Source organism: Lonchura striata, chromosome 24, assembly GCF_050655825.1.
Source record: "Lonchura striata isolate lonStrDom1 chromosome 24, ASM5065582v1, whole genome shotgun sequence".
NCBI lineage: Eukaryota > Metazoa > Chordata > Aves > Passeriformes > Estrildidae > Lonchura > Lonchura striata.
In genome coordinates this window covers 573504-587208 of record NC_140726.1, presented here as the reverse complement: position 1 = coordinate 587208, position 13705 = coordinate 573504, and the positions used below count along the sequence as shown (strand labels likewise).

At 48.8% G+C, this 13705-nt stretch overlaps 1 protein-coding gene across 9 annotated transcripts in view; it reads left to right on the top strand.

Annotated features, from left to right (window-relative positions):
• The window catches only part of ST14 (ST14 transmembrane serine protease matriptase), a 59501-nt gene extending 46262 nt beyond the window's left edge, over positions 1–13239 (top strand). For 8 of the 9 annotated variants that reach the window (XM_085560042.1, XM_085560041.1, XM_085560043.1 and 5 more), the window contains 2 exons: positions 12095–12172; positions 12822–13239. In XM_085560042.1, coding sequence (XP_085416168.1) covers positions 12095–12172; positions 12822–13224 — 481 coding nt within the window. In that variant the 3' untranslated portion in view covers positions 13225–13239. Of the gene's footprint in view, positions 1–12094; positions 12192–12821 lie in introns of those variants that run through there. The other variant, XM_085560047.1, reaches the window with a different exon arrangement.
• The last annotated feature ends 466 nt before the right edge of the window (positions 13240–13705 follow it).

Genomic DNA, 13705 nt, shown 5'->3' with positions numbered 1-13705 from the left:
CCAAGAGAGAAGATGATGCAAGAGTGCATCTGGCCCCTTGGAGACCCCTTATCAGGGGGCTTCAAGGTGGGCTGGAACAAGACTTGGGCTGATGGGGTCACAGACACTTGATTTTTCAGGGGAGGGTTACAGGTGTAGGATGAACCATACATTTTGGGGATTGAGATGGAACAGTCCATTTGACTTTTGGACCTATCTGTAGGTAAGGGTATTGTCCAGCCGGCAGGGGGATTGTTTTCCTCCTGGCTGTACTATTGTGAGTCTTTTGCCAGGCAATTATAGTTATCCATCCTTTCCAACAGAGTGGTCTTCATCCTCCTTGCCCAGGGGAAAGGCCACAGGGAGGTCTCCGTCATCTTCCCCTTTAGGGGCCTGGGGTAGTCTCCATGCTCGTCCCCTTTGGCAGGGCTGGGACTATTGAAAAATCAGACGACCCCCGATGGGGTGAAATGATGATGTTTGGCTCCAGATCAGAATGCTGAAGGATAGTTTTATTAAAACTATACTATATTACATTAATATAGTATTTAAAGATATACTATCCTATTCTACTTATTTACTTCTTGCTTACCTATCTAACTAACTTCCAAACTCATGACTTTCTGCTGAGAGTCCAAGACACAGCTGGATCCAATTGGTCATTGAACCCAAACTGTTGCAGATGATAGATAAATATAATTGTTCATAAATAATACATCGGGATGAGAACAGTTCTCCCAGCTAGCCGAACAATGCCCCTGCCTTTGGATGGGTCCTGGGGTGAAATGGACTGTTGTTGCAGAGGATAGATAGATATGATTGTTATTTTAGCTAGCCGGATGTCACTTCTACCCTTGGATGAATCCTGGAGTGAAATGGACTGTTCCATCCCACCCCGCAAAAGATTGTGGTTCATCCCGCACCTCTGTACCTGCCCCTAAAACAGAGTCTGTAACCCCATTGGCCCATGCCTTGTCCCAGCCCACCTGGGAGCCCCTGATAAGGGGGCTCTGAGCGGCCATGCGGCCTCTTGGACTTCCTCCCTCTCTTGGCCCTCTCCTCCTCTCTTGGACTTCCTCCCCCTCTGGGGCTTCCCCTCTCCTAAACCCTCCGTTTCTCTCTCCCCTCCCCCGTCCTCCTAAGCCCAGCCACGTGCTACGCCTGAGAGCACGAGGCTTGGGCATTCCTGAATCTTTGAATAAACCTCTCTCCCCAAGAGCAAGCTTCAGAGATCTCTGCCTCCCTACACCCCAACCGTGCGAAGGAGAATACTCTTCCCACAACTGGCGCCCAACGTGAAAGAAAAAGGAATCCACGAATCTCGACACCTCCATGCACGGTAATTACCTGTGATAGCCTCCTCTTCGCTCTGAGCACAGGCTGTCATTGCTAAGCAACGTAGAAGCCTTATCTCTTTAAAGTTTGCCGAGGCTTTTTACCCTTGAGCACCATTGCCTGTGAATAGCCGGCTTTTGGAGCTCTTGGGACTGCCCGAGCAAGGAGCTGTGAGCTGGTGGCACGTGGCCACGTTAAGAGAGCGCACCGAGCACTGCCTAGCACTGCCTGCGCTGGAAGCCCCAAGGAGGGAGGTCTGAAGGTCCCGAGCACGGAAAAGCCGTCCAGAGAGACGCCCAGAGCTCTGAGGGGACCTGTGCAGAGTCCTGAGGAGAGGATCTCTGCTTTTGCGAACTCGAGGTGAGCTACACAGGTCTAAAATATGGGACAATCCCACTCTACCCAAGATAGAGATCTCTACAAACAATTGAACCGTCTTTTACGTAGTCACAACAGTAGTTTGCCTAAGAAAGAGTTAAAATCCCTTTTGGAATGGGTCCTGCCCCACTTCCCTCATGCGGATCGATCAGCCGCCTTTACCAAAGAATTCTGGGACTCAGTAGGTGATAAGCTTTTTATTGAGATTTCCAGGAGAGACGCCGTTGCTTGCAAGTTACTCCCAGCTTTTAGAGCTGTGGCCGAATTGTTCGTTCCACGATAGCCGGCCCCGGCCATGTGGCCGGCCCGCGCGGCCGCTGACGACCGCGCCGCGATCCCCTTCCGCCCCGCCCCTCCCCCTCCCGCCGCGGCCCCGGCTGCAACCGCCCCCCTGAATGACGCGGTTCCCGCCGCCCCCGCCCCGGCCCCTGCGACCCCCCACCCAACCCCCGCGCCGCGCCGCCGGCCGCCGGCCCCCGCGGCCGCTTCCACCCCTGCCGCTTCCGCCGCGACCGCGACCCCACCCCCAACTGCCGCGGCTGCTCCGGCCCCCGCGACCACCCCACCGCCGCCCCTACAGCCCCTGGATGCCCCCACTTCCTCTCCTAGGCTGCATCCACATTCCACAGCTGCAGCCTCAGCTTGGAGAGAGCCCTCCACATCCTCAGGTTTCTCCCATGAGCATTTGCTGACAGTCTCCACTCCTGCCCCTCTGCCCCAGCTGTTGGCAGCTGCTGCATCTAATTCACAGCTTAGCATGCAGCCAGGGAAAGAGGAACAGCACCTGGCAGCTGCTTTGACGAGTACAGGATCCACGGAGAACTGTGCTAGCCCTACCAGTACCACCCCTGCTGCCTCAGTTTCCCAGGATGCTCAGGGGATCATTGATGGCCTCCAACTGATGGACAGGCATATATCCAAGCCTCACAGTCCCAGAGAGTGGACAGCTGTCCCATCTCTGGACGAGAGAGAATTCCTAGTAGCGGCAGGAGATAGTAGCTTCCCTTTCTCCTATTGTTACCAGCTGTTAGGGGGTACCATAGAAAAGACATCTGAGGCCCTAGAAAGCAGCTTATTAAAACAGAAGAGGGGAATATATAAGGCCACACCCCAAAATAGGTTCAGCAAAGCCCCATACGCATACAATTTTTCAAATTGCTGTATAGGACAGCCTGACATCCCCATTTACAGACACTTCCTGAACAACAAAAACGTAAAAATAAAAGTCTTGATCAAGACCTCAGTCACAGGACAAATAGAAAGCCCATGCAACCTCGTAACATGGGAGAGAGGGTTTGCTTGTGTCTCTACAGGCGAAGGACTCAGATGATCCCGGCAAAAATGTAAAGCCTTACCATACACCGAAATCTGGCAGTGCCCTCACCAGTGGCAATGACTTTGCAGGTGCAAACCAAGAAGCAAGCGCTCAGATTTGAACTGTGCTAAGACGAGATGAAAACTACCTGCCAAAAACAACTCAAGACTATGGACATTTGTTTTCACATGTGCGGTGGTGTGTTTTTCTTTCATTTGATATTTGTTTAATATCTGTTTCCCCCCCCCAACCCCCCTTTCCCTGCCCCTTTCCCTAGAACCTTCCCTGTCATTCATTCTAGCCCCCTCCTCAGCTTCCAGATGTTAGTTCTGCCCTAAACTCCTCCCCTGCTATTCCCTCATTGGTTACTGTTCCTACACCCGTCCTCCTGAGTTCTGTATAAAACCTTTGCCCCCCCGCCCGCCGGGGTCTTGGGGCTCATGGAATAAAACCATCTCGTTCCCCCCCCAAGTCCCGTGTCGCCTTCGTCTGTCCCTGCGCGCCACGAACTGAAACTGCAGAGCTTGCGGGGGAAAGCGGCCGCCCGTTCTCTTCCCTCACCGCCCAGCACGGCTCGGAGTGCCGCGGCGAGGAGCGCATGCCGCGCCTCAACATATGGTAGCGAGAGGATGGTTCCCTCCTTCGTCTTGTAGAAAAAACGGGCAAATTCGTGGGGGCGCCCGCCTCACAGAAGAAGAAGGAGGGAAGAGGAACATCTACGGCCGTAAAAGCTCTGCCTGATGCTAAGAGGAGCTGAGCGCCGAGCGAAAAACTGACGCTCCGGGACCCTCTTTGTTCTCGCCATCTTCCCGCCCGGGAGCAGCCGCGCTGCACGGGCAGCCGGGCTGCAGAGCTTTTTGGCGGGCATTCTTACCCGAGAACACAGAGGGCGGTTTTGGCAGCGGCTCGGGGGAGCCTGAAGAGGGACTGACCGAAAAGAGGTTCATTCCTCGGTCAGCATCTGCAGCGAAACCACCGGAGGCTGATAGTGGCCGAAACCAAGGCTTCGGGGACGAGTCTTGGTTTAACGGGAACACCCAGGCTTCCGGAAGGGCCAAACCGAAAGAGAAGGAACATCCCCAGTTTTTAGCGCGACTTTTCCATCGAGTCGAGGAGAAGATTCAAGCCATCTCCGTCCGAGCCTGCAAGGTAAGGTAGGCTACACGGGGTGGGGGTCGCCCCGACGGGCGGCTGGGTCTGTCACTTTTTTTTTCTCGCGTTTTAACCCCCGTCTGCGCCCAGACTGGGGCTGTAGCCGTGCATGTCCCTGGCAAGCGGGTGGGTTTTCTTTTTCTGGGAGAAGCTAGCACTGAGTGCTATCCTTCGCCTAGTCTTCTGTGGGGACCTAGATTAGATCGCTTTTTCTTCTCCTCGAAAAAGTTGTCTTCTCTATCCTCCCCTCCCCATTCTGGGCTGGACGGAGGGGGTAGAAAAGACACCAGTAGGGATCAGCTAAGAAGACGACACGTTAGCTATAGGAGAGTTGTTAAAAGGGGCCCTTTACACCCACGCATTGCGCCGACATCCAGCTGCGTCGGGCGGCCCCCCCCCCCTCCTATAAATTTCCCCTTTTTGCTTCTGTGAAGCTCCCTATGCCCCCATCCCCTCGGACTTTCCTAAAACCCTTTCCTATCCTCCCTTGGGGATTGCTGTGGCCGAGCCGCCCCAAGTGCCCTGCCGGACACTGCTCAGGCCAAGGGCAGTGTGCCCGGCACCCCTCTCAAGATGGCGCTGGCCACGCCGCTCGAGACCCATTTCCCGCCTTGACCCTTCTTTTCCGCCCCTGGCTTCCCGCCAGTCCCATCTCTCTCCCAATAGCCCTGCACCGTCCCTGCACGAGGCTAGTCCCTATTGTGGGGAGGCAGGGTTGGATATTCCCCCATCCTTCTTCGGGCTCGTCCTCCGGGGGGAGGGTCGGGAGGGATCTTCTCCCGAGGAAATGGAGCCGAAACCCGGGACTGAGGATCCGTCATTTTGTCTTCCCCCTGAAATGGCGGCGCCCCGGTCCACCCCTTACCGATACCCCCTGTTAATCATGGCAATCACTAATTAAGTGATTGTCTGATTCCCCTATCCTATTCCTTAATGTACCCTACCCAATACTCCTTTTTATTTAACTACGAATTCCTCTTTTTGCTTTTGATTATTTTTGAATAATCTGTTTGTTGAGTTATATTTTATAGAAAAAAAAAAAATCATCCCAGTTAATTATTACTCAAGATATTATGCCCACCTCTCAAACGGACATTCAAATTGAACAAACCACATCGCTATCCGCTAACTCTGCTTTAAAACAAGCGCCGTTATCCGCTGACTCTGCTTTAAGAATTTAAGAAGCTGAACATCGCAAACGCCGCGACGCAACAAATTCTAAATCAGATGAAGTCACAAATCCTGCTGTGCTTTGTACCCTTAATTTGGACTCTCATTTAAGACAATTTTATATACTCCAGATGAAGTTTTTATATGTTTCATATGTTATAATCACAATTAGTTTATCATTTTTTAATGTCTTTCAATTTATGTTTTTTTAATAATATGTAATGTTACAATTTGATTTTATATTAAGTTATTTTGTTATAATTATAATTAATTCAGTCTTTTCTAATATTTTTTAACTTAAAGGCTGTGTTTAACCATTATTACTACAAGAATCACTCAGCTACTATATCGCTTCAGGCTTGCTGCATTGCTGCGAAATTTAAAAATTTATTAGTTATATTTAGTTGATCTTTTATTATATTTAATTCCAATAATTCCATTTAATTATTTTATTCAAATTAAATAGTTATAATTTTAATCATTCTAATTAAATTTTTTAGTTTAATTTCTGTCAATTATTTCATTCTATTTCAATTATTTACATTATTTACATTATTTTAAATTGTTACTCAGAACAGCAAAACAGCAAGTTTTGTGCAGTCTTGTGTCTAATTTAAGCTGTTACTACTCTTCCTGCCCTATAAATGCAATAATGTGTCTTTCATGTCCTTTAAGTAATTTACAATGTTATCATATGATTTTATATTATTTGCATGTTTTATTAATTTGCTTAAACCACAAAATTCTCCTTCTTTTTGTAAAGTAAAAGAGGGAGATGCGGTGGTGTGTTTTTCTTTCATTTGATATTTGTTTAATATCTGTTTCCCCCCCCCAACCCCCCTTTCCCTGCCCCTTTCCCTAGAACCTTCCCTGTCATTCATTCTAGCCCCCTCCTCAGCTTCCAGATGTTAGTTCTGCCCTAAACTCCTCCCCTGCTATTCCCTCATTGGTTACTGTTCCTACACCCGTCCTCCTGAGTTCTGTATAAAACCTTTGCCCCCCCGCCCGCCGGGGTCTTGGGGCTCATGGAATAAAACCATCTCGTTCCCCCCCCAAGTCCCGTGTCGCCTTCGTCTGTCCCTGCGCGCCACGAACTGAAACTGCAGAGCTTGCGGGGGAAAGCGGCCGCCCGTTCTCTTCCCTCACCGCCCAGCACGGCTCGGAGTGCCGCGGCGAGGAGCGCATGCCGCGCCTCAACATATGGTAGCGAGAGGATGGTTCCCTCCTTCGTCTTGTAGAAAAAACGGGCAAATTCGTGGGGGCGCCCGCCTCACAGAAGAAGAAGGAGGGAAGAGGAACATCTACGGCCGTAAAAGCTCTGCCTGATGCTAAGAGGAGCTGAGCGCCGAGCGAAAAACTGACGCTCCGGGACCCTCTTTGTTCTCGCCATCTTCCCGCCCGGGAGCAGCCGCGCTGCACGGGCAGCCGGGCTGCAGAGCTTTTTGGCGGGCATTCTTACCCGAGAACACAGAGGGCGGTTTTGGCAGCGGCTCGGGGGAGCCTGAAGAGGGACTGACCGAAAAGAGGTTCATTCCTCGGTCAGCATCTGCAGCGAAACCACCGGAGGCTGATAGTGGCCGAAACCAAGGCTTCGGGGACGAGTCTTGGTTTAACGGGAACACCCAGGCTTCCGGAAGGGCCAAACCGAAAGAGAAGGAACATCCCCAGTTTTTAGCGCGACTTTTCCATCGAGTCGAGGAGAAGATTCAAGCCATCTCCGTCCGAGCCTGCAAGGTAAGGTAGGCTACACGGGGTGGGGGTCGCCCCGACGGGCGGCTGGGTCTGTCACTTTTTTTTTCTCGCGTTTTAACCCCCGTCTGCGCCCAGACTGGGGCTGTAGCCGTGCATGTCCCTGGCAAGCGGGTGGGTTTTCTTTTTCTGGGAGAAGCTAGCACTGAGTGCTATCCTTCGCCTAGTCTTCTGTGGGGACCTAGATTAGATCGCTTTTTCTTCTCCTCGAAAAAGTTGTCTTCTCTATCCTCCCCTCCCCATTCTGGGCTGGACGGAGGGGGTAGAAAAGACACCAGTAGGGATCAGCTAAGAAGACGACACGTTAGCTATAGGAGAGTTGTTAAAAGGGGCCCTTTACACCCACGCATTGCGCCGACATCCAGCTGCGTCGGGCGGCCCCCCCCCCCTCCTATAAATTTCCCCTTTTTGCTTCTGTGAAGCTCCCTATGCCCCCATCCCCTCGGACTTTCCTAAAACCCTTTCCTATCCTCCCTTGGGGATTGCTGTGGCCGAGCCGCCCCAAGTGCCCTGCCGGACACTGCTCAGGCCAAGGGCAGTGTGCCCGGCACCCCTCTCAAGATGGCGCTGGCCACGCCGCTCGAGACCCATTTCCCGCCTTGACCCTTCTTTTCCGCCCCTGGCTTCCCGCCAGTCCCATCTCTCTCCCAATAGCCCTGCACCGTCCCTGCACGAGGCTAGTCCCTATTGTGGGGAGGCAGGGTTGGATATTCCCCCATCCTTCTTCGGGCTCGTCCTCCGGGGGGAGGGTCGGGAGGGATCTTCTCCCGAGGAAATGGAGCCGAAACCCGGGACTGAGGATCCGTCATTTTGTCTTCCCCCTGAAATGGCGGCGCCCCGGTCCACCCCTTACCGATACCCCCTGTTAATCATGGCAATCACTAATTAAGTGATTGTCTGATTCCCCTATCCTATTCCTTAATGTACCCTACCCAATACTCCTTTTTATTTAACTACGAATTCCTCTTTTTGCTTTTGATTATTTTTGAATAATCTGTTTGTTGAGTTATATTTTATAGAAAAAAAAAAAATCATCCCAGTTAATTATTACTCAAGATATTATGCCCACCTCTCAAACGGACATTCAAATTGAACAAACCACATCGCTATCCGCTAACTCTGCTTTAAAACAAGCGCCGTTATCCGCTGACTCTGCTTTAAGAATTTAAGAAGCTGAACATCGCAAACGCCGCGACGCAACAAATTCTAAATCAGATGAAGTCACAAATCCTGCTGTGCTTTGTACCCTTAATTTGGACTCTCATTTAAGACAATTTTATATACTCCAGATGAAGTTTTTATATGTTTCATATGTTATAATCACAATTAGTTTATCATTTTTTAATGTCTTTCAATTTATGTTTTTTTAATAATATGTAATGTTACAATTTGATTTTATATTAAGTTATTTTGTTATAATTATAATTAATTCAGTCTTTTCTAATATTTTTTAACTTAAAGGCTGTGTTTAACCATTATTACTACAAGAATCACTCAGCTACTATATCGCTTCAGGCTTGCTGCATTGCTGCGAAATTTAAAAATTTATTAGTTATATTTAGTTGATCTTTTATTATATTTAATTCCAATAATTCCATTTAATTATTTTATTCAAATTAAATAGTTATAATTTTAATCATTCTAATTAAATTTTTTAGTTTAATTTCTGTCAATTATTTCATTCTATTTCAATTATTTACATTATTTACATTATTTTAAATTGTTACTCAGAACAGCAAAACAGCAAGTTTTGTGCAGTCTTGTGTCTAATTTAAGCTGTTACTACTCTTCCTGCCCTATAAATGCAATAATGTGTCTTTCATGTCCTTTAAGTAATTTACAATGTTATCATATGATTTTATATTATTTGCATGTTTTATTAATTTGCTTAAACCACAAAATTCTCCTTCTTTTTGTAAAGTAAAAGAGGGAGATGCGGTGGTGTGTTTTTCTTTCATTTGATATTTGTTTAATATCTGTTTCCCCCCCCCAACCCCCCTTTCCCTGCCCCTTTCCCTAGAACCTTCCCTGTCATTCATTCTAGCCCCCTCCTCAGCTTCCAGATGTTAGTTCTGCCCTAAACTCCTCCCCTGCTATTCCCTCATTGGTTACTGTTCCTACACCCGTCCTCCTGAGTTCTGTATAAAACCTTTGCCCCCCCGCCCGCCGGGGTCTTGGGGCTCATGGAATAAAACCATCTCGTTCCCCCCCCAAGTCCCGTGTCGCCTTCGTCTGTCCCTGCGCGCCACGAACTGAAACTGCAGAGCTTGCGGGGGAAAGCGGCCGCCCGTTCTCTTCCCTCACCGCCCAGCACGGCTCGGAGTGCCGCGGCGAGGAGCGCATGCCGCGCCTCAACACACATGCATGTTACTTTTATACCCTTGTTGTTACATTTGTTCTCTTATTTCAAATTTTTGTATTGAAGTTACACCTATAGGTGAACCAAAGACAAATGCCTGGGTTACTCTGGCCAAGACTGCAAGCTCTGATACCATATCTCTAACTGATACAAAGCTCTAATAGACTTTCTCAACCTAGTCAATTACAGAACCTTCCCCAAAAGGTTTTAATAACACTACCTCAGTTAAATTCTTCCATTAGACTAAAACAGTCAAAAGGTTAAAATGCACAATCAGTAAAGAAATAAATCCCACCTCGATTACAATTAGCAATCTAGCTAAACAATTTATCTGAAGGTTTGAGCTCTGCATCTTGGCTGAAGGAACTCTGTAAAGTAAGCTTGATTGTTTTTAGAGTAATAAGTATAGTTTCATTAGCAATATGTTATGTACCCCAAGTTGTGCAAAAATAGTAATTAAGTCTGTATTTACCTTTTCAAAAGTTTAACGAAAAGGGGCAATTGTTGCAGAGGATAGATAGATATGATTGTTATTTTAGCTAGCCGGATGTCACTTCTACCCTTGGATGAATCCTGGAGTGAAATGGACTGTTCCATCCCACCCCGCAAAAGATTGTGGTTCATCCCGCACCTCTGTACCTGCCCCTAAAACAGAGTCTGTAACCCCATTGGCCCATGCCTTGTCCCAGCCCACCTGGGAGCCCCTGATAAGGGGGCTCTGAGCGGCCATGCGGCCTCTTGGACTTCCTCCCTCTCTTGGCCCTCTCCTCCTCTCTTGGACTTCCTCCCCCTCTGGGGCTTCCCCTCTCCTAAACCCTCCGTTTCTCTCTCCCCTCCCCCGTCCTCCTAAGCCCAGCCACGTGCTACGCCTGAGAGCACGAGGCTTGGGCATTCCTGAATCTTTGAATAAACCTCTCTCCCCAAGAGCAAGCTTCAGAGATCTCTGCCTCCCTACACCCCAACCGTGTGAAGGAGAATACTCTTCCCACAGACTGTTCCATCCCACCCCTCAAAAGATGTATGGTTCACCCCGCACCTCTATCCCTCCCTTCAAACATTAGTGCATGTAACCCCATTGGCCCATGCCTCATCCCAACCCACCTCGGAGCCCCTTGATAAGGAGGCTTTGAGGGGCCACGCTGTCTCTTGGAACTTCCTCCCCTCTTGGAACTTCCTCCACCCTTGAAGCCATCTCCCTCCTTTTGTCTCTCCCCTCCCCCACCCTCTCAGGCCCAGCCACGTGCTGCATCTGGGAGCACAAGGCAGGACCCTCCTGCACCCCCAATAAACTTCTTTCCTCAAGAGCAAACTTCAGAGATCTCTGCCTCCATTCATCCACACTGTGCAGGAGCCTGCTGTTTTCTATGCCAAACAACCTTCACCAGAATCCAATAAAGCAATTACTTCAGGTAAACAATCTCCATACCACATTCCACATGGGGGAAACAAAGGAGCAGAGATAAAGATTGTTTTTATTTCTTCTCTCTGTGCTTCTCCTGAGAGACAGAATTATGTCTTTCTGTCCAGAGAATGTGAATGTCACACAGGGATGTCCCTTCTTTCTTTACCTTTGGGGGGACCACTGGTGGTCTCCATTTGGCTTAACTTTGCAGGGGGGTGGGAGGTGGTCTCCTTCACCCTCATGCTTTAGGGGGGGCCTCAGAAGTCTCCATCCTCCTCCCATTTAAGGGAGGTTGAGGGTCCCCATTCTCCTTACCTTTGGTGGAGGCCAGGAGTGGTCTCCAACCTCCTGACTCCATGGAATATCCTCAGAGGGGTTCTGCATCCTCCTAACTTTTGGGGGAACCAAAGAAGTGTTCATTCTCCACTGTGGGGGGCCTGAGGGTCTCTGTACTTTTCCCCTTTAAGGAGCGACCCTGGGGCAGTTTCCATCCTCTTCTGCTATGGAGAGTACAGGGAGTTCTCTGTCTTCCTCCTCTCTGTGGGGGTGTGAAGGGTCTCTGTGTCTGTGCCCTGGGTGTTTTTATCCATCTCACTTGGGTGTCTCTGTTGCTTTTGCTCTGGGCAGTCCCAACCTTGTCCGTTCTTTTTGCCCTCAGGGAGGGAGGCCTCTGTCCCTCTCGGTTAGTTCTCGGTTAGTGTGCGGCCGCTGGTGTCCGGCCCGCACACCCATTACCCATAGTGCAGACTGGGCAAGTCTTAAGGATGGGGGAGGTGCCAAGTATGGGGGCAGAGTCAGGGACAAGGTGGGGGAGGGATGGGGAAGGGGTCACGGTGAAACTGGGATTTGGGCTGGGTTAGGGTGGGACTGGAGCTAAAATGAGGCTGGGGGTGGGGCTGAGGGTGGGGTTATGAAGAGGGTCCCACAGAGAACCACCCAGAGTAATGACACTCAAACCAATATGGCTAGATGCCATCCTCCCTTTATTGTCTAATTTTTTCATGTTTTATACCTTTATCGCCTTACATAATATAACAGCTACTTAACATTCATTGGTAACATCATATAATTACATATACAAGTCATTTATTGATTGCCTGTTATACTACAAGCGTCTGATCAAGTTATAGTACATAACAGTTTTCATATACTACTCAGCATCTAGCATTGACTATTGTGTTTGTACAAAGCTTACTGTCTTTTCAAAGATGTCCTAAATACTTTAAATTAACTAAAGTAACTCTATAATCTGCAGGCCAGAGTTGTCCAGTTCCTGCAAAGGAATAGCATCAAGGATAGCATGTCCTTGTTCCACGAGAAAGTCCTCTACACGGTAAGACCTGTGACTGAAGTCAGGGCTAAATGTGGGACTGGAGTGAGGGCTGGGGCTGGAACTGAGACTGGGATTGGGGTGAGGGCTGGGGCTGGGATTTGGGCTAGAACTGGGGCTGAGATTCAGGTTTACCTTTAATAATGGTATGGAGTTTTGGCTGCAGCTGGGGCTGGGTTTATTTTAGAACTAAATGTGGGACGAGTGTGGGCAGGGGCTGGGGTCAAGGCTGGAGTTAGGGCTAAATTTGGCAGTGGAGTTGGGGTTGGGGTTAGAGTTGGATTTGGGGCTAGGTTTGGAGTTAGGGCTGAACACGGGATTTGGGTTATAGCTGGAGGCTGGGACAGGGGCTGGAATTGCAGCTGGTATTGCAGGTAACACAAAAGTGGGATTTGGTTTGCAGCTGAGAATAAGAAGGGGCTGGAATTGAGGCTGGGGCTGGAGTTAGGGTTGATATTTGGATTAGAGCTGGGATTTGGGTTAAGGCTAAATGGGGGATTTGCTTTAGAGCTGGGGTTGGGATTGGGTCTGGGACTAGACATGTCTATGACAGGGATGAGATTAAATACGTGACTATGAGTGTGTCTAAATGTGAAGTGAGATTTAGATCAGTCCACAGGATCTGTGTAATCCCTCATTCCTTCCCCCTCAGGGAAATCCCCAGGGCCTTCCCTTGGAGAGACTTACCACAGAGTTCCCCCAACCTGAGCAGACAGAAAAGTCTTCCTCATGGACTTTTGCATAACAGTGATCAATCCCATATGTGTCAACTTCCCCTGGTTTCTCCTTTACCTGTTTCCTCATTGGTTGTGGTACCCCTGGTGGCCAGCCCCTTCTTCTCTGAAAGCCAACTGCACTGCCTCTTGGTACCACCCCTGTACTCTCCCCTATTTAATCCTTGTGCAGAGCATATGGCTTTTCTTTTGTCTCTGGTTCTTCTTCAGTGTGCTCAAATAAACCTTGGTGGAACTGACCATATAAAAGGTCTTTCTGCCTCTCTTCACCAAGCTTGCTGTGATGAGTGTGGTGTGTGTCGACTTGACTGCCTTGCCTGAACACTTAGCGTCTTTTCCACAGGAAATGGTTATTGGGAAATAGGTAGCAGAAACCACCATCTAAACACCCACGCTGCTACAAGGATCAGGGTTAGCTTTGGGACTGAGTGCAAGAAGAGTAGGACAAGGTGTAAAGAATAAAACCCTAAAGACACAAACTCTTGATTAAGGTGTTAGTTTACTATTGAATATCAAGAGTTGATAAGTTCTTAATTAAAATGTCATTTTGCTGTTGAATGTTAAAGGTTAAAATTCTAAATTTACCTTTTGTTATCATTGTTAAGTGTTAATATCACTTGATAAGTTAAGACACATTCTACCGATCCTGTGTTTGTATTACTTCCCATTACTTACCCTGTGTCCATGGCCCTTTCTGTCAGGGACCACTTCTGCTGCTACTGAAAGAACTTGCACACAAACCATAGGCAAATGAGGGGCCTTTGGTGCAATTTGGACCCCCAAAACAAGAAACCAACATATA